Consider the following 17,481-nt stretch of genomic DNA (forward strand, 5'->3'; position numbering starts at 1 on the left):
TGCCCGGCGCGAACCAAACTCCACCACGTCACTTTAATACAGTTACAAAAAGGAAAATAAACAACAACCAATCCGCCATTTCACTTCGTCCATGTATACAACCAACTTGTGTTCCTCCTCCGTGCGCCCGTCGCGACGACCTCGTTTATATAATCCCCCACGCCCACACAGCTAGATCCAAAGCGAGGCAACAAAGCATCTTCTACCCACGAGCGCACACGGCAATCCGCCCACGCCGCCTGACCGACGGCGACGATGGCGGGTGGCGCCGCCGGGGCGAGCAAGCTGGAGAGCCCGCTGCTAGCCGCGGCGACGGCCAGCCACGCCGGCAGCGGGCACGGGGTGGAGGCGGTGAGCGGGCGGCTGGAGAGCATCCTGAGCGACGCGTCCTTGCCGTGGGGCCGCCGGATGTCCGCGGCGACGCTGGTGGAGATGCGCCTGCTGGTGCGGCTGGCGGCGCCGGCGGTGGTGGTGTACATGATCAACTACCTCATGTCCATGTCGACGCAGATCTTCTCCGGCCACCTCGGCACGCTCGAGCTCGCCGCCGCGTCGCTGGGGAACACGGGCATCCAGGTCTTCGCCTACGGCCTCATGGTACGCTGCTCCTTCCCTTCGTCTCTCGAGATTCTACTCTATGTACACCAAGCAAGTATTCGTCTCGATCCGTGATGCTCTCGTCATCTCTCTATTAACCATCAGCCCTGACGACCATATCATCCTTTCCTTGTTGGGCTCGTCCAATCACACTCGATTGTTCCTTCTTATCTCTTAACAAAAGTTATCATGTGCTCGAACCATTTTTCTTCTCTTTAGCGCGCGTTCTTCATCTTCTTAGCAAGGACAGAGTAGCAAAGCGAAACGATATAAACGAGGTGATTAGCGATCGACGCCGCAGCCAGAAGCTGTTTTCGGCAGATCCTTCTCTCTTGACGTTCAACAGCGAGCAATAATCTAGTCAAAAAGCGAAATCAACGACGGGCATTCCGAACGGGCTCATTTGGCTTAATTATTGCCCATAAACATGTGGTCAACACAAACTTAGCATAGCTCAGCTGCTCAGCTGGTAAGTTTTTCTTGTGGTGTAACCTGCCAGCAGCGTTTGATGCTCATATTTTTCACTCGATGAGTGCTGATGTAGCAGCAAGTGTGTCGGAGTGGATGATCACATCCGCTTTCGTTCCTTCCATATATAGGTATGCACTAAGTAAAATATCTAAGTACTTTTAGAAGTTCTAGGATAATATAACGAGACGAGGTTACCTTTTCTACTAATACCTTTCAACTTTATAATCTTCTCATCGATGATTCAGCTACTACCTGGTCTACTTTTCCTATACCACCCCTACCCACAAAGTTTTGTCCTACCTACCACCAGTGGTTAATAAAAACTTTTATGTCTTCATATGTCTTTTTTGCGAAATATAGTACATACGAAGATGCTCATATACTCACTCTTATGAATACACGCACACAATCCTACCTTTATAAGCGCCTCCGAGAGATTAAACCGGCAGATTCTTGAGATTGGCGAAACCATGACTAATGTCTCGCTGTTGAAGGGGATATCACCTACCACTGAAAATATAGCACCGATTAAATCCTGTGAGCACATAGACTTAGTCGAAAACTTGAACAGTAGGTTCCACTATTCGCATTTATATCTTTATATGTTTGATTGATCCCGGATTTGAACCAGCAGTATAACAATTTAAAAGCGAAGGTCTCTACCTCCTCAACTGCCAACATACGCTAGTAATGACAGTGGGCATTACATGGTACCTGCCTGAGCTGGTAGACATCATCCACGACTCGGTCCCCTGCTGGTTCTAGCACATAACTTCCTTCACTGTTTAGTCTGATACCCGGTACGTGACAGGAACGAGATACGAGTAGCATTACCCGTCACGTTGGAGGTTTGGACTCCACGATCTCGAAGAAAACACGTGGTCTCGTCCTCACGTCCTGTAGCCAAAGCAGCATCGGGACCAGGGCATCTAAGCAGCATCGATATATACCACAGCTCTAAAATGATAAGAACAGTCATTCATAGATGCTCGGAACACAACGCCAAGCGTGGCCAGCGTCGCTGTGTGGAACCAGATTCCAGAGCCAAAGGCAAAGATTCCGCCGCTGATTCGACGGCCGGCTGCCCGCTGTCGATCCGCTGCCAGTCTATGCCGGCCATCACCACATGACACGATGGAATGAATAGCTCCAAATGGAACCGTGCCACGGCACACGTAACAGGCCTCTGCATTGGCTCCTCCTCATCGCTTTTCCTGACGCCGACGTCCATGGACCGTGCGTCTCGATTTGATCTGCAAAATAATCCAACGATCGATAAGCCCTGGGAATGAAGAACTCTGACTGACGGCGGCGGCTCATGGCCGGACTGTGTGCAGCTGGGCATGGGGAGCGCGGTGGAGACGCTGTGCGGGCAAGCCTACGGCGCGCACAAGTACGACATGCTGGGCGTCTACCTGCAGCGCTCGACGGTGCTGCTCATGGCGACGGGCGTTCCGCTCGCCGTCCTCTACGCCTTCTCCCGCCCGATCCTCGTCCTCCTCGGCGAGTCCCCGGAGATCGCGTCCGCCGCCGCCGTCTTCGTCTACGGCCTCGTCCCGCAGATCTTCGCGTACGCCGCCAACTTCCCCATCCAGAAGTTCCTGCAGGCGCAGAGCATCATGGCGCCCAGCGCCTACATCTCCGCCGCCACGCTCGCCGCCCACCTCGCCCTCAGCTACCTCGTCGTCTACAAGCTCGGCCTGGGGCTCCTGGGCGCCTCGCTCATGCTCAGCGTCAGCTGGTGGGCCATCGTCGTCGCGCAGTTCGTCTACATCGTCACCAGCCGCCGGTGCAGGCTCACGTGGACGGGGTTCTCGTGGCAGGCATTCTCCGGCCTGCCCAGCTTCTTCAAGCTCTCGCTCGCATCCGCCGTCATGCTCTGCCTCGAGACCTGGTACTTCCAGATACTCGTGCTCATCGCTGGACTCCTCAAGGACCCCGAGCTTGCGTTGGCATCGCTCTCTGTCTGGTAACATTATTAATTATTCTCTGGTAACATTAGCCTAAGTGATACATGCATTGTTTAGAAATCAGAAGATTAGGTAACACGTTTTTTGCGTGCTCTGTTGTAGCATGACAATCTCAGGGTGGGTGTTCATGATCTCGGTTGGGTTCAATGCAGCTGCCAGGTAGGCTAATCGTTCTGAAATCTAGCTAACATTAGCAACCAAACTGAACTCGTTTATACATTGAGAAGATTAGTAACAACACGAGCGGGAAATGGTCATTTCTGTATATGATTTCAGTGTCCGGGTGAGCAATGAGCTTGGCGCCGGCAACCCCAAGTCGGCGGCGTTCTCCGTCTTGGTGGTGACGGTGCTGTCATTCATCCTGTCGGTGATCATCTCCGTCGTCATCCTGCTCTGCCGGGACTACATCAGCTACATCTTCACCGAGGGCGAGGACGTGTCACGGGCAGTGTCCCAACTGACGCCACTGCTGGCTTTCACTCTCATCCTCAACGGCATCCAGCCCGTCCTCTCCGGTCAGTAGACAGCAGAGCACATTACATTTGCTAGCTCCTGCCTCCTAGTCACGGCAGAGAACGAACTGGCGCCTTCACTCTAGAACGCGTAGATGGTGAAAATGTTTTGGATAACAGGGGTGGCCGTGGGGTGCGGATGGCAAGCGTTCGTCGCGTACGTTAACGTCGGCTGCTACTACGTCGTCGGCATCCCCCTCGGGTGCCTCCTCGGCTTCTACTTCGACCTCGGAGCGGCGGTAACACATCTCTGGACATTGTTCTTGATCCCTTTCACCTTTGACCTTTTTATGATGCCTTCGATGTATGACCAGAGATGTATCTGTCCAAAATAATGCAGGGCATTTGGAGCGGCATGATTGGTGGCACACTGATGCAGACCTTGATCCTGATCTGGGTTACATTCAGGACCAACTGGGTCAAAGAGGTATGTTGGTTTGCCTACTATGTACTAATTATGCTTTTCAAAAGACATATTTGCATTTTGACAAGAACGGGAGATGCTAAACCCATGCCGTCTGTCCTTTGGTTGCAGGTGGAAGAAGCGCAGAAAAGATTAAACAAGTGGGAAGAAAAATCTCCCCTATTGCTAGATTAAGAATGAAATGAAGTTTCCTCTATTGGCAACCCAAAAGAATGAGGCATGGATATGGTCCTCTATTATTGGGCCATCAGTGAAACCGGGGGTGCGCGATGTGCTCATCACAGAAGGAATTTGATGCGCCTCCTGCAATGAAGGACCTTATGGACAGCGATTCTGCAAATGTTTAATGGAAGTAGCTGCTTTTTGAAAACCATTGTTAAGTGCTAGTTAATTTTGTGGTACTCATTTATTTTGTGTATGTTCCTATCTGAGAACTCAAACAAATTTGTTGAGAAATGCTTATATGCGATTGCTTGGCCACCTGTTCAGCTCAGCGTGATGTCGACCACTCGGAAAAAACTCGCTCCGTCCCTAGACACGAGTATTGTATTGGGAGTTCTGAAAAATACAAAACTATTTTGTTTTAGATAAAGGAAGCTTTTTATTCAAATACAAAAAACTATTATGAGACGATTGGAGTTTTAAACAATACAAAACATTATTCTTGATGAGAATGGGAAAACGAAAACAAATGAGACCTGATCTAAAGGGTAGGTAGGTAGGAGAGATGAGCTTCCCGCCTTTTCCACTTTTTGGACAAACCAGATTCTTCAATCTTGTAATTCACGAGGTGCCAAAAAGACTTATCGTCCACTTCTCTTACCTTTTCCACTTTTTGCACTCTGCATTTTGTCCCAATTCTTTGTCTTACTTGAGTGGATTATTAGTGTCAATTGTTTTCTTTTTTTTTAATATTATTAGGTCGCTTGTCTGGGCCCGATTAGATTCAATGTCACTTTCATTTAGTGAACGATTCATTAATATGATGAGTCCATGTTTCATGAATATCTTATTCACCGATGAATTATATTGCCAGATATAGCGAATCTCGGAGTAGTACGGAGAAGCGTATAGAGCTAATTAAATGACTAATGGATGTCATTTTTCTAGTTCCAATGCATATGAGGAAATCAAACAAACGACACATTTTTCAATCACAACTAGTATGGGTTATTAGGGGTAATATGGGGCCTATTTGGTTATGGTTGCTTATCCATAAGCAACTTAAAAATAAGCAAATAAGTTGCTTATAACCCAAACACTCTTGCTTATAGACTTGCTTATAGGTTGCTTATGCATAAGCAAATAAGCAACTTTTGGGTTGCTTATGGTTGCTTATGGGGCACTTTACACTTCCTACCCTCATTCTCTCTCCTCTCTCCCCTTTCTCTCTCCTCTCCCGTCAGTCCGTCACCACTCTGGCGCCGCTTCCACCCGCCGCCGTCGGCCGCCTCCGCGCCGCCCGCCGCCGCTCCCGCCTGCCGCCGCCGCTCCCGCTCGCCGCCCGCCGCTGCTCGCGCCCGCCGCCCGCCGCCGCTCCCGCCCGCCGCCGCCCGCCTGCCGCTCGCGCTTGGCCGCTGCCCGCTTCTTCTGGCGCCAAGGACTAGGAGCTGGTAATTAGTAGGGGTAGTGGGAAATGGGATGGCAAGGGCAAATGTGTCAATAGCAGTCTCATTTATTGCAAATAAGCAACCCAAACCAAACACCTAGACTTATAAATAAGCAACTACAATAAGCAAATAAGCAACTTATAAATAAGCATCCATAACCAAACAGGCCCATGGTCATCTCTTATTACTACTATTATGTCTGAAGTTTGCTAAAAGAACATTTATTTTGGGACGGAGGGTTGAATCATCGGGGTAGCTCCTTCATTAATTGCAACAACAATGACATACTCATTCATTGCACATTTCTGTTGCATTATTTTTTCCCAGTAGTACAAACAGTTTTGCCCCTTGTAATGAATAATTGTGTTGTAATAAATAGGCTCCATTAATATTGTTGATAGTACAGCGTATTTTTTCAAGCAAATTAATTGTTTTCTTATTCGTGCCTCAGGAAAATATCAGTACTCCCTACTCCCAAACCTTGAATCGTCACACAAACAGTCATGAAAATTCTAAAAAATTATAATTAGATCTACATCAATCATCCCTCGAATCAGCATCAGCAACGCCTAAAACCATGTCATCCATCATACACACGTTTTCCATCACGAAATGATTGATACTCCTCCATTTTTGGTTTGGTTTAAAGTTTAAACCCAAACATGTACATAAACTGACTTGAACCGTGTGAACTGTTAATCCGATCAGCATATGCAGCCTTCATCGAGGAAGAAAGCTGGTGACCGACCTGAATACACTACTCCAGACCTATAATAGTGAATCCTCCACTTATTGACTATCATAACTCCACTACTCCAGGCCTGTAGTAGTGAATCCTCCGCTTATTGGCTATCATAACTCCAATAAGCAGAGGATTCACTACTTCAGGTCTTATTTTGTCATGATAAGCAGAGGATTTCCTGGCTCCAATACCCTTGTTTTCTTGGAGGCTTTGTGTGAGCTAGATCCAGAGTCCTAGCATACTAATTTGTCCCTTCCATGGCTCGGAGCCTTGACCAAATGCACGAGGTTTTTTGCCTCAATCCATATATAGATAGAATTCCCTATTTGATAACGCCATAATGCGTGCTTCCTATTATAGCTCTGAAAATTCCAGACTCGGTTAATTTAACATTGGTTTTAGCTTACATTCCTAATATGACACTTCCATCTATTCCATTAGGCATTTCTGTCAACTCTTTAGGCATCCTTTCTTGTCTCTAGGTCTCATAAGAGTTAACGTGGATATACTCCAATTAGCAATAGTAAGATTTGTGTGGCGGAACTGCCCAAATTAACTTAGCTAAAGTACATTTAAGTCACCTAACACGCAATCATGTACTTTAATCAAGTTAACTTGGTAGTCCGTCGGATTTCATCCGATAAACCACTTAACACAGGATCGAGAAAGCAGAGCTCACACGAAGGTGAGTGGTTCCAGAGATTACAATAGACCATCCAGATTAAACAAGTGCATCAGAATTATTACAACATCGAGTTCGAAATTCAAACATAGTTTGCAGAGTTTCAAGCAGCAGAAATAAATAGGCGGAAGCTAACATCGTTGACGGATATCATGATGAAGCCAATCATGACATCAATGATCCCGGTCCTCGCCGTCCGAGGAGGGATCCCATTCGACCGTCCACCCAGAAGGAAGCTGGGGCAGCCAAGTGCCACTTGCAGCAAGCTCAGAGGCGTCAACATCACCTAAAAGAGATATGCCACAACAAGGCTGAGCGACTACGCTCAACAAGACTTAACCGACTGGTGGTACTATTCTACCAACACCTAGACATGCAAGCTTTTTGGCTAGAGGGGTTTATTTTTGCCAAAAGAAACTAGTGTAGGTCCTTACTTTCAATATTTTAGCCACATATTCTATGTTCATTTACCAGTCTAAGTTAGCAACTATACTAAGCAAGCATAGTTTCCAAACAATTCGTGCAGATAACCATATTAGACCATCTTCATCTTTCATTCTTATTCAGTGTAGCATAATGACCAAGTAGTCCCAAACTGTGAGAGGCAGATAAATCGATTCGAATTTTTTAATCATGCATGGCGAACCTAATCCCACAACATCCACGGACCGCGAAGGGTCACTTCATTTGCCCGTCGTCCCCATTAATTCCCAGACCCGTGTCAGGCCCACTTCCCTCAGTACAAGGCTCCATAGACCTGGCCTCTGCCGTTCTATGACCACACTTGTCATCACATACGGCCGCAAGGGAACTCCGTTCCAGAGACAGTGGAACGATCCGCTCACGTTCCGGTTCAATCAGGTATTAGGCTTCCCCATCCCATACTAGGTATGAGATTAGTACTTTCAAACACTTGATCACGAACACTATCACATCTCGACCTTAGTCCAATTTCATGTAGACATACGGGGCAATCCACCGACTACCAAAGTAGTTCACAGAGCCGTACCCCGTCCATCGTCCTTATAGTTGTAACAAAAAGAAAGCAAACAACTCCTATAACTCACGAGTGACAGTCAATCACTCGACTTTTACCGAGTCCTATTAAGCATTGCAACTACTCGGCCTATCATACTAGTGTTTAGATCAAAGGGCGCTAATTCATGCATCTACGGTTTCAAGCAATTCCTATAAACGTAAATGCACAATCAAACAATCAAATATGTTGCAAGTAGTTAAAGTTAGGAATTTATGCTTCGGGGCTTGCCTTCACGCGAGGAGGTAACAAACGGGTCTTCGGCTTGCTCGGGCTCGGCTCCGACGGGCTGCAGATCGGCTAGGCGCCGGGTGAAGCTCGTAAGTCCCGTCAGCGAGGTTCAGCTCTACACGAAATGCAATGCATCAAGTTAAATTCCCAAACTTTCTCATAGGATATGAAACATGAGTTAGTACTGAAGAAGAAGTTATATTAGGGCCACATTCACCTAAACAAGGTTCTCCACCTTCTTTATTTACATAAGGAAGGTGGGGGTGTGGTACAAGTCTGGGGTTGTTTTGATGGCGATTGTGTACATATAAGCACTTACTTTATTAAACTTTAGATCGGAAAGTTATCCTATTTCTGAATATTCTTTTGTACCTCTTCCAATATTACCTTTAATACCTTAAGGTAGCATATACTTAAACATTTTTATAATAGAAACCATAATGAAACTAGTCATGAAATTTTAACAGTGAGTTATAGGGGTTATACAAAACCTTTGATGAATTTTTCACAATTTTTAGTGAAGGGCATCATTTTCCATACATTTACCCTATTTATTCTTCCCTAAATAGGAAAGTGGTCCTCCTTTCTATTTCTGGTAGGTTCCATATTTTTCCTACCAACTACACTATACAACTGACTTATTTCAATTGGTTTCACATTTTTATCATCTCTGGTTGAATTATTCTGCAAAAAGGTAAAAGCTACCTTAGATTCTCATGGTAAAACTAAAACAGAGATTAAAACATCTGAGCTAGGCTCCAAATCATTTTTCCAAGATTCTACTATCTGAAACAAACACTTGAGAGTTGGATTTACCTTTTTAGCATTTTTCTACGATTATTTATGATTTAAATAGCTTAAATAAGAATTAAAAAACATAACATTAATCTTAGTAGTGATATGTGTCAAAAGTATTTTTATTAGAATCTACACTTTATACTGAGCCTAGCAAAATTGGTTTGACATTTTTCTAAATTTTCTACGAGTTTTGGTGAATTTCCAAAGGTGATTGCATTTTCTGCCGATATTAAAACAAAAACCGAGGCAAACTTACGGTCTAGCCCCTAGGTCTATAGTTTAATCACACAAAGGTCCCTGGTTTTAGCACTAAAGCCCCTAATTCAACTTTTCCAATCGCAATTGGGTCCCCGGGCACGCGTGTGGCGGCGGCCGGTGCCGATTCCGGCGACTCGACGGCGGTGGTCGGGCGGCGAGTGGCTGGGGAGGGTCGCGAGCTCACCTTGGCTCGACTTGATGAGGTTGGGGTGATAGGGAAGTCCGGCGGGGGCAGAACACGGCAGCGGGCAGGCGCAGCAGGGACGGCATCAAGCGGCGGGGGTTCCGGCAGGGCTGGGGCCGGGTGGAGACAACGGGCGGGCGCAACAGCTTCACGAGGGGGAGCAAAGCGGCCGGGGGCGTCGGCGAGGTGCGGGGTCGAGCAGAGGTGGGGGCTCTGCGGCGGCGTGCTCGGTGACGCGTGGAACAGAGGTGGGCGGGGCTTGGCGACAAGAAAGGCGGGTGAGGGCCAGGAGGTGGCGTAGGCGGGCGCGTGCAAGGCTTTACAGCCCCGGGCAAGCTCTAAATGGCCGGTGGACAGAGGGGGAGCGGGGCACGAGATGGTGGTGGTCCTGGCCGCAGTGGCGGCTATTAGCGAGGGCGGGAGGCGTCGCGGGCGTTGCGTGCGAGGGGCGCACGGAGTGGGCGAGCGAGCTAGCGTGCGCGGGGTGAGCGGCTTTGTCGGGGTGCGCGGTTGGCGAGGCTAGCTCGTGGCGTCGTGTCGGACGGTGGGTAGGCGAGCGAGCGCGGTGAGCAGCAGGGCGACCTTGGGAGCGTGCGCGCGGAGCAGAGCGCCGAGGAGGCTGCGGGCAGGGCGTTGGCGCGTCCGGTCGCGGCAGTGGGTTGGGCAGCTGCGCAGCGCGGGTGAACGGCGTCCACACGGCGACAACGCTCTGGCGACGTGCGCGGGCGTGCTCTGGCACGAACGGGATTTGCGGGATCTCTCACCGAGCCGATTTGCACGCGCGAGATCTCCCAAATCTTGAACCGCACAGCATTAACTCCCTTTTCAAAAGTTGTAGTCCTCAGACGAAAGTCCAACTTTTGTAATTGAATCAAGTTCAAAATCGCGGTAGATTTGGAGATACAAAGCTCCAAAGTTTGGAGGAACGCGGTTTTCCGGACTTAGAGGAAATCAGTGGCCTGGCTGTTTTTAAGGTGTTTGGCTGAATTGAGCTTCAGTTTTGAAAAGATTCGGAGACGAATTGTACTATAGTCCAATTGACAAAGTTGTTGTATAAGCCTAGTTTTCAAACTCTTATAAAGGATTTTTCTGATGTTCGGTTCAATTTTTGAGAGATAAGTTCATGCCAAGATGTAGGGTTGATCTGATTTCTAAACTTAGTCTGGATTGCCATTCTTGGGCTGAGTTGACCAAACTAGGTGACTTTGACCTTGATTTTGAAGGCTTTCGGGGCAGATTTAGAACTTACTCCTTTAATAAAAGTTGTTAAGGTCCCGAATCTCTAAAATTTTGGTATAGAGATCAGCTTGAGTTTATGTTAGAAATCTCGAAATACAGAGCCCCAAAGTTGGGACTTCAACTGTTTTCCTTAATTTAACATAGATTCAAATTTCGAGTTTTTGAAGGGCTTCTGCTCAGATTCAAGCAAAACACCAAAAATAAAAGTTGTTGGTAAAGTTTATTTCTACAACTCTTAGTTGGACATATTTTTTAAGTTCTTAAGAAAAAATTTAAGTTACTGTTTAAACAGCGGTTTATCTTGTGAGGGGCAAAAATGCCTTTTTGCTTGCCCTCACTACTGCCAAAGTTCTTCTTTATGCACTAATGACTTTATTTAAGATTTAAAAATGGCTTAATTAAGCTAGGTTGTTACAATTTGCAGAAGCCAAAGTTTAAATCTTTCTTTGGGGCGTCACCTTAACATTGCAAATGTACTCAGGTATTCATAACAGGGAAAAAAAAGGGAATGCTAAACTGGGCTCGAGTGTTTTGGAAAGCGTCAACACTCGATTTTTCAACCAATCGACGAACGCCACGCATGCATTGCTTCTTCTCCTCCTCCGGCAATGGTGAGTGACTTCTCCGACGAGCTTTAGGGTTTCGGGGTTTGGGGTTGGGGGTGGGGGATTACCTGTGTCCTGCGGACCTAGAGGGAGATTCAGGTGGCTTGCCGGCTGTGGTGGAGGCGAGAGAGACGGTGGGGAGCGGCGGCGGTGAGGGCATCGCCGGAGCCGGGCAGTGGAAGACCCCCGGTGGGCGGTGGAGGCGGCGGGGGCATAGAAGACCAACGGGTTAGCGTCGGCCATGATCGGCGGCGGTGGCGGAGGCGGCATTTCACGCCGTCGGAGCCGAACGGGCAACCGGTGGCCATGGGGGAGCTCGGTCGGATTTGGTGAAGAAGACACCGAGGGAGGAGCAACGTCAAAAGGGTTAATTTTGGGGGGTAGGGTGGGAGGTGGGGGGCTGCGGCTCCGGCAACGGAGGTGATGCCGGAGCCAAGGAGGGAGGTGGAGGTAGCGGGGGCTCAAGCCTCTCCCTGTGTGTGAATAGATAAGGGTACTGTGTGCGGGAAGAAGATAAAGGAGGGGTGGGATTTCATCTGAGACGCCCACTTCATATCCAACGGAGAAAAAAATCAAGTGCTAAGAGCCCTCTAAACACTCGAGTATCTTATAGACAGTTTCAAAAAAATCTCAATCTTTGGTTCCGGTACGGTGTGTATATATGTTCTGCCAGCGGCCCACCTGCAGGCTGCACCGCGTCTGTCCTCGACCTCGTCAGCCAGCCGTATCATCACCTCATCGAAAACGGCCTCTCCTTCGCAAGCTGACAGAGCTGAGCTGCCTTGTTTACGTCCGCATGACCTACACCATCGGGGAGAGAGAGACCACCGGAGTGAAGGAGCCTGCAAAATCCGGCCGGCTTTGGGTAATTTCACGTAGAACGATGCGGGCGGCGGCTGATCGGAACGCCACACCCCGCACGCGTCCCACGGCGGCCCACACGTGCGCTGCAGCAGTATAAGCCACCGCAGGCTTACACCTACTACCAAGCAAACATTTCCAAAGCCAGGCTCGGAGCTGGGCACTTCGGCATCGCGTAGTTAGACAGACGGCCAGAGAGCGATCGGGTCCGCCGTTCCCCGGCCGGCTCAATTATGGGAACGGCGAGCGATCACCAGCAGCACGCGCCGCTCCTGTCGTCGCCGGACGGCGTCGGATCAGAAGGCGCCGCGGCTCCGTCGTCGTCGGGAGAAGGTGGCGGTGGCGGCGGCGGGCACGGGGTGAGCGCGCAGCTGGAGCGCATCCTGGCAGACGAGTCGGCGCCCCGGGGGCGGCGGCTGGCGCGCGCGGCGCGGGTGGAGCTCCGGATGCTTGTGGCGCTGGCGGCGCCGGCGGTGGCTGTGTACATGATCAACTACGCCATGTCCCTGTCCACGCGCATCTTCTGCGGCCAGCTCGGCACGCTCGAGCTCGCCGCCGCCTCGCTCGGCAACGTCGGCATCCAGGTCTTCGCGTACGGCATCATGGTACATAAATTCGGTGGCCTCCATCCTGATGATTAGTTATTTGATTTTATCTCTGGCTCAAATCGATACAAACACACTCCAAAAAACAATTTTTAAAAATGGTCTCATCAATAAAAATTAATGAAAACCATTTGAAATGACAAATTTGATGACTTGCTTCATTCCTTGCATGCAGCTGGGCATGGGCAGCGCCGTGGAGACGCTGTGCGGGCAGGCGTACGGGGCGCACCGGTACGAGATGCTGGGCGTGTACATGCAGCGCTCCTTCGTTCTGCTCGCCGCCACCGGCGTCCCTCTCGCTGCCCTTTACGCCTTCTCCAACTGGATCCTCCTCCTCCTCGGCCAGTCCCCGGAGATCGCCGGCGCCGCCTGGGTCTTCGTCCTCGGCCTCATCCCGCAGATCTTCGCGTACGCCGCCAACTTCCCCATCCAGAAGTTCCTGCAGGCGCAGAGCATCGTGGCGCCCAGCGCCTACATCTCCGCCGCCACGCTCGCCGCCCACCTCGCCCTCAGCTACCTCGTCGTCTACCGGCTCGGGCTCGGCCTCCTCGGCGCCTCCCTCACGCTCAGCGCCAGCTGGTGGGTCATCGTCGTCGCGCAGTTCGTCTACATAGTCACTAGTCGGCGCTGCCGGCTGACGTGGACCGGCTTCTCCTGGCAGGCATTCTCCGGCCTGCCGGAGTTCCTCAGGCTCTCGGTCGCGTCGGCGGTCATGCTCTGCCTCGAGACGTGGTACTCGCAGATCACCGTGCTCATAGCCGGGTTGCTCAAGGATCCGGAGATCGCGCTCGATTCGCTCGCGGTGTGGTAGGCTTTGTTAATAATCTTAGTATTCTCGATGATGTGAGGTTCACTTTTTTTGTGTTTTGGATTAACACGCGCTTAATACGCCATTCTTTCACATGATGGCCTCATCATCAGCATGTCTATATCAGGATGGGCGTTTATGGGGTCAGTAGGCTTCAACGCTGCTGCCAGGTACTCCCTCCGTTCCAAATCATAAGTCATTTCAATTTTTCTGGAGAGTCAAACCATTTTATGTTTGATCAAATTATAGAGAGGATCACAAAAATTTATGACATCGAATAGATATATTATGAAAAATTATTTAATGAAGAAACTAATGGTACTTATTTAGTATCATGAATGTTAGCACTTTATTGTATAAATTTGATTAAATAGAATGACTTATAATTTGGAATGGAACGGAGAGTAACTAACAACTAATAACTGACCTCAACCAATTAATGGATGGAACGGAGAGTAACTAACAACTAATAACTGACCTCAACCAATTAATGGAGCATTAACACATGTAGGCAGTGGCACTGGTGCTGACATGCATCTCATCTCATCTCCCGTTGGAACGAATTGAACGATATGATGTGCGCAGTGTGAGGGTGAGCAACGAGCTCGGAGCCGGGCACGCCAAGGCGGCGTCCTTCTCCGTCAAGGTCGTGACCACGGTGTCGGTGGTGGTGGCGTCGGCCATAGCCGCCGCCGTGCTGTGCCTCCGCGACTACATCAGCTACATCTTCACCAGGGGAGACGACGTCGCGCGCGCCGTGTCCACCATGACCCCGCTGCTCGCCGTGACCATCGTTCTCAACGGCATCCAGCCCGTCCTGTCAGGTACACATATCATGCATCTTTCAGCTTTGGTTGCTCAATCGTGAGATGCTTGCATTATTGCATGGATTTTTCGATCAACTCGTGGCTGGATGGATCGGAGGAGAGTAGTAGGTGAAAAGAAAGATGAGATCATCACAAGCTTTTTGCGATGCCTTCTTCACCTTGAAGCTTTCGCAGGTGTGGCGGTTGGCTGCGGTTGGCAAGCGTTCGTGGCGTATGTGAACATCGCCTGCTACTACGGCATCGGGATTCCCCTTGGATGCGTCCTGGGGTTCCACTTTGATCTGGGTGCCATGGTAAGTTAAACCTCTAGGTTTCGATTAATAAAGAAATCCAAACCCTTTATTTTGTGTTGCGTGTTGCTCGAATTGAAAGAGATATCAACGGCTGAGATTGTTTACTACCTCTGCTCCACACATGCAGGGAATATGGGGTGGAATGATAGGTGGGTTGGTTGTCCAGACGCTTGCTCTTATATGGGTCACATTTCGCACCGATTGGAATAAAGAGGTATTCTAGGCAATTTTCACGATCTTATACAGTCTGCTTGTGTGTCCCTTAACATGGAGGAACATATTCTGTTTACATATGTATTTGACTTTTTATGTATTTTCATTTGAGTTAACTGATGTATCATCAATAATTTCGAATATAATATGTATCGTGAAAGAAAGATTATTCCGAGTTAAGATCTTGAAATTACGTACAATACTTTTTGGTTTTAAACATGCATGTGTTATGCAAATAATGATTTGGTGTGTCTTTTGACAAAAAAAACACAATGTTAGCTTTTTTGCATATATATTTAACTTAGTTTCTCTGCTTTCGCAGGTAGAACAAGCGTGCATGAGGCTAAATAAATGGGAAGACAAAAAGAAGCCCCTTTTAGCCGAAGATTGAAAAGTAGTATGGACGGTGATATACTCCCTCTGTTGTCGTTTTAGTTTTGTCCTCCGAAGTCAAACATGGCATTGGAGATTATAGGTGTGATATACTCCCTCTGATCTAAATTATAAGGAATATTATGCATGCATGTCATACATTGCATTGTTCTAAATTATAAGGAATATTATGCATGCATGTCATACATTGCATTGGAGATTGCAAAAGTAGTTAGGTCATTTTCATGGGGGCTGCAATGGTGAAACTGAAATTGGAACAAGAAAAGACTAATAATGGCTTGTTTGAACAAAAGTTTTAGCTCCGAATTCTGTATAGCTCAAAGAACATTATTCATATCCATTGTCATAACCTGTGGCCTATTACAGATTTGGCCCAAGGGGCCCATATACAAGCCCAGACATTCGAAGTATAGCACATATTGACGTTTCTAAAAATAACTTCAAATGAAAGCACAAGAGCACTCTATAATATTTTCTGGGCTGGCATGACAATGATCTACAATGAAAGATCTTGACGGTAAAGAATGAAAAGGAAAGGGTACAATAGGAAAGAAAACCATGCGTATGCAATTAAGTTTTTTTAATATACTTTTCTATAAACTTCATCAGAATTAGATAAGTTTTACTTAAGATAAAACTAAAACAACTTATAATTGGAGCTGATAGAGTAGGATATTAGTTCTAGAGGTGGTGGTGGAGCGGACTTACTAACACACGGTAAAACTGTGAGAGGAGAACAAAGGTGGGGTGGGAGGGAAACAGAAGGACATACACTCTGTCGAGGTGATGCACGGGTTTATTTAGGGTGCGTTTGGTTGGTGGGACGAAGTGGGACGGAACGGGACGATCCCACTTCATCCCACGTTTGGTTCGGAGACATCAGGGATGAGTCCATCCCCATGAGGGGATATTCCCTCCAGATGCGGGACACCCCCGTCCCTCCACAACGAGCGGACGGGGGCGTCCCACTTCGCTCCCGTCAGCGCCGTTTTTCCCCGTCAGGTGGAGCATCCCAGCAGCGGCGCCGCTAGGACCGCCACGGGCGGAGCTATCCCGGCGGGTGGAGGCAGCGCGGCCGGGCCGCCGTGGGCGGGGGCGGCGCGGGCGGGGGCTACCGCGGGCGGGGGCGGCGCAGCCAGGGCTCCCGCGGGCGGGGGCGGGGCGGCTGGGCCGGCGTGGCCGGGGGCTACCGCGGGCGGGGGCGGCGCGGCTGGGGCTCCCGCGGGCGGAGCCGTTCCGGGGGGTGGCACGGCCAAGGCTCTACCTCCGATGAAGCCCTTCCTGGGGGGCAGGGCAGCCAGGGCCGCCGCCGACAGAGCCGTCCCGACGGGGCAGCCCGGCTTGGCACGCCATGACCGAGCTCGGCGAGCAGAGCGAGGCCTCGAGCTCAACAATGGTGGTCAAAAGCTATGCCGGTTGAAGAGATAAGGTTGGAAGAAAAATTAATAAAGGAAAAGGGTGGATGACAGATGAGGCCGACGAAAATGTACAGGGTCCACTGTTAACGGTGTTAAAATCACCGTCCATCCCTTACTCTCTATCTCTCCAACCAAACAAAAAATTGGAACGGATCCATCCCATGCAACCAAACACGAGATGGGACGATCCTATCTTAAAAAGCAGGGATGGGATAATTCCATCCCGCATTGTCTCCCAACCAAACGAACTGTTAATGACAAGCCTTGCCCCTAAAGCTCCAAAGGTCTCCAAAGTCTTGGAAAACTTCCATATATCGGTATGACGGTATACATGGATTGGGATGGAATTATTCATACACGGAAACAAGATATATGAAGAGTTGAAGCCGTCTCGGATTCGGATTAGCGCAGCTAGACATACCTTCATTAAACAGTAAATAAGTACGCAATGGTATTATATTGTACTAGTTTAGAAATCTTTGATCCCTGTCGACAGATATTATAAATTACTCCATTCACAGATCTCTTCCTCACACCACTAGATCTGCTGTCAGGATTCCGTGTCCAAGGAGTACTGGTCAAGAGCAACAAGAGGACAACAAAGGCTGGTTCCAACTAGTCACACAACAAAGACAAAAAGGTTCCAGATCCAAAGACTCATCTGAGATTCTCAACAATGCTAATTAAAGAGAGTACACGCTTCA

General features: G+C 48.9%; 2 protein-coding genes across 5 annotated transcripts; both read left to right on the forward strand.

Moving 5' to 3' along the window:
* LOC117839084 (protein DETOXIFICATION 40) lies at positions 1-4,467 on the forward strand. Its single transcript, XM_034719333.2, has 7 exons — positions 1-597; positions 2,406-3,037; positions 3,141-3,197; positions 3,315-3,553; positions 3,671-3,789; positions 3,891-3,977; positions 4,086-4,467. Exons 1-7 carry the CDS (start codon positions 256-258, stop codon positions 4,146-4,148), a joined length of 1,539 nt encoding a protein of 512 aa, XP_034575224.1. The 5' UTR covers positions 1-255; the 3' UTR covers positions 4,149-4,467.
* Positions 4,468-11,954: 7,487 nt separating this feature from the next.
* On the forward strand, positions 11,955-17,481 carry LOC117836477 (protein DETOXIFICATION 40). 4 transcript variants are annotated; one of them, XR_004636104.2, is made up of 8 exons: positions 11,998-12,825; positions 13,001-13,632; positions 13,747-13,803; positions 14,219-14,457; positions 14,635-14,753; positions 14,881-14,967; positions 15,289-15,441; positions 17,299-17,481. XR_004636104.2 is itself a non-coding variant. In XM_034715912.2 (7 exons), exons 1-7 carry the CDS (start codon positions 12,454-12,456, stop codon positions 15,355-15,357), a joined length of 1,575 nt encoding a protein of 524 aa, XP_034571803.1. In that variant the 5' UTR covers positions 12,035-12,453; the 3' UTR covers positions 15,358-15,542. The 4 variants fall into 4 exon arrangements, 1 of the variants encoding a protein (XP_034571803.1); XR_004636103.2 differs by having other exon boundaries at positions 11,999-12,825; positions 17,332-17,481; XR_004636105.2 differs by lacking the exon at positions 17,299-17,481 and having other exon boundaries at positions 11,955-12,825; positions 13,761-13,803; positions 15,289-15,342.

The sequence above is a fragment of the Setaria viridis genome, chromosome 9, assembly GCF_005286985.2.
Source record: "Setaria viridis chromosome 9, Setaria_viridis_v4.0, whole genome shotgun sequence".
In the NCBI taxonomy this organism is placed as follows: domain Eukaryota; kingdom Viridiplantae; phylum Streptophyta; class Magnoliopsida; order Poales; family Poaceae; genus Setaria; species Setaria viridis.

What these genes read in the sequence shown, in the direction of transcription:
- LOC117839084 (XM_034719333.2), top strand. Translation starts at nt 256, where the DNA reads ATGGCGGGTGGCGCCGCCGGGGCGAGCAAGCTGGAGAGCCCGCTGCTA. An exon ending in CATCCAGCCCGTCCTCTCCG is followed by an intron (nt 3,554 to 3,670) that starts GTCAGTAGACAG and finishes TTTGGATAACAG; the next exon opens with GGGTGGCCGTGGGGTGCGGA. An exon ending in GGACCAACTGGGTCAAAGAG is followed by an intron (nt 3,978 to 4,085) that starts GTATGTTGGTTT and finishes CTTTGGTTGCAG; the next exon opens with GTGGAAGAAGCGCAGAAAAG.
- LOC117836477 (XM_034715912.2), top strand. Translation starts at nt 12,454, where the DNA reads ATGGGAACGGCGAGCGATCACCAGCAGCACGCGCCGCTCCTGTCGTCG. An exon ending in TCTTCGCGTACGGCATCATG is followed by an intron (nt 12,826 to 13,000) that starts GTACATAAATTC and finishes CCTTGCATGCAG; the next exon opens with CTGGGCATGGGCAGCGCCGT. An exon ending in ACTTTGATCTGGGTGCCATG is followed by an intron (nt 14,754 to 14,880) that starts GTAAGTTAAACC and finishes CCACACATGCAG; the next exon opens with GGAATATGGGGTGGAATGAT.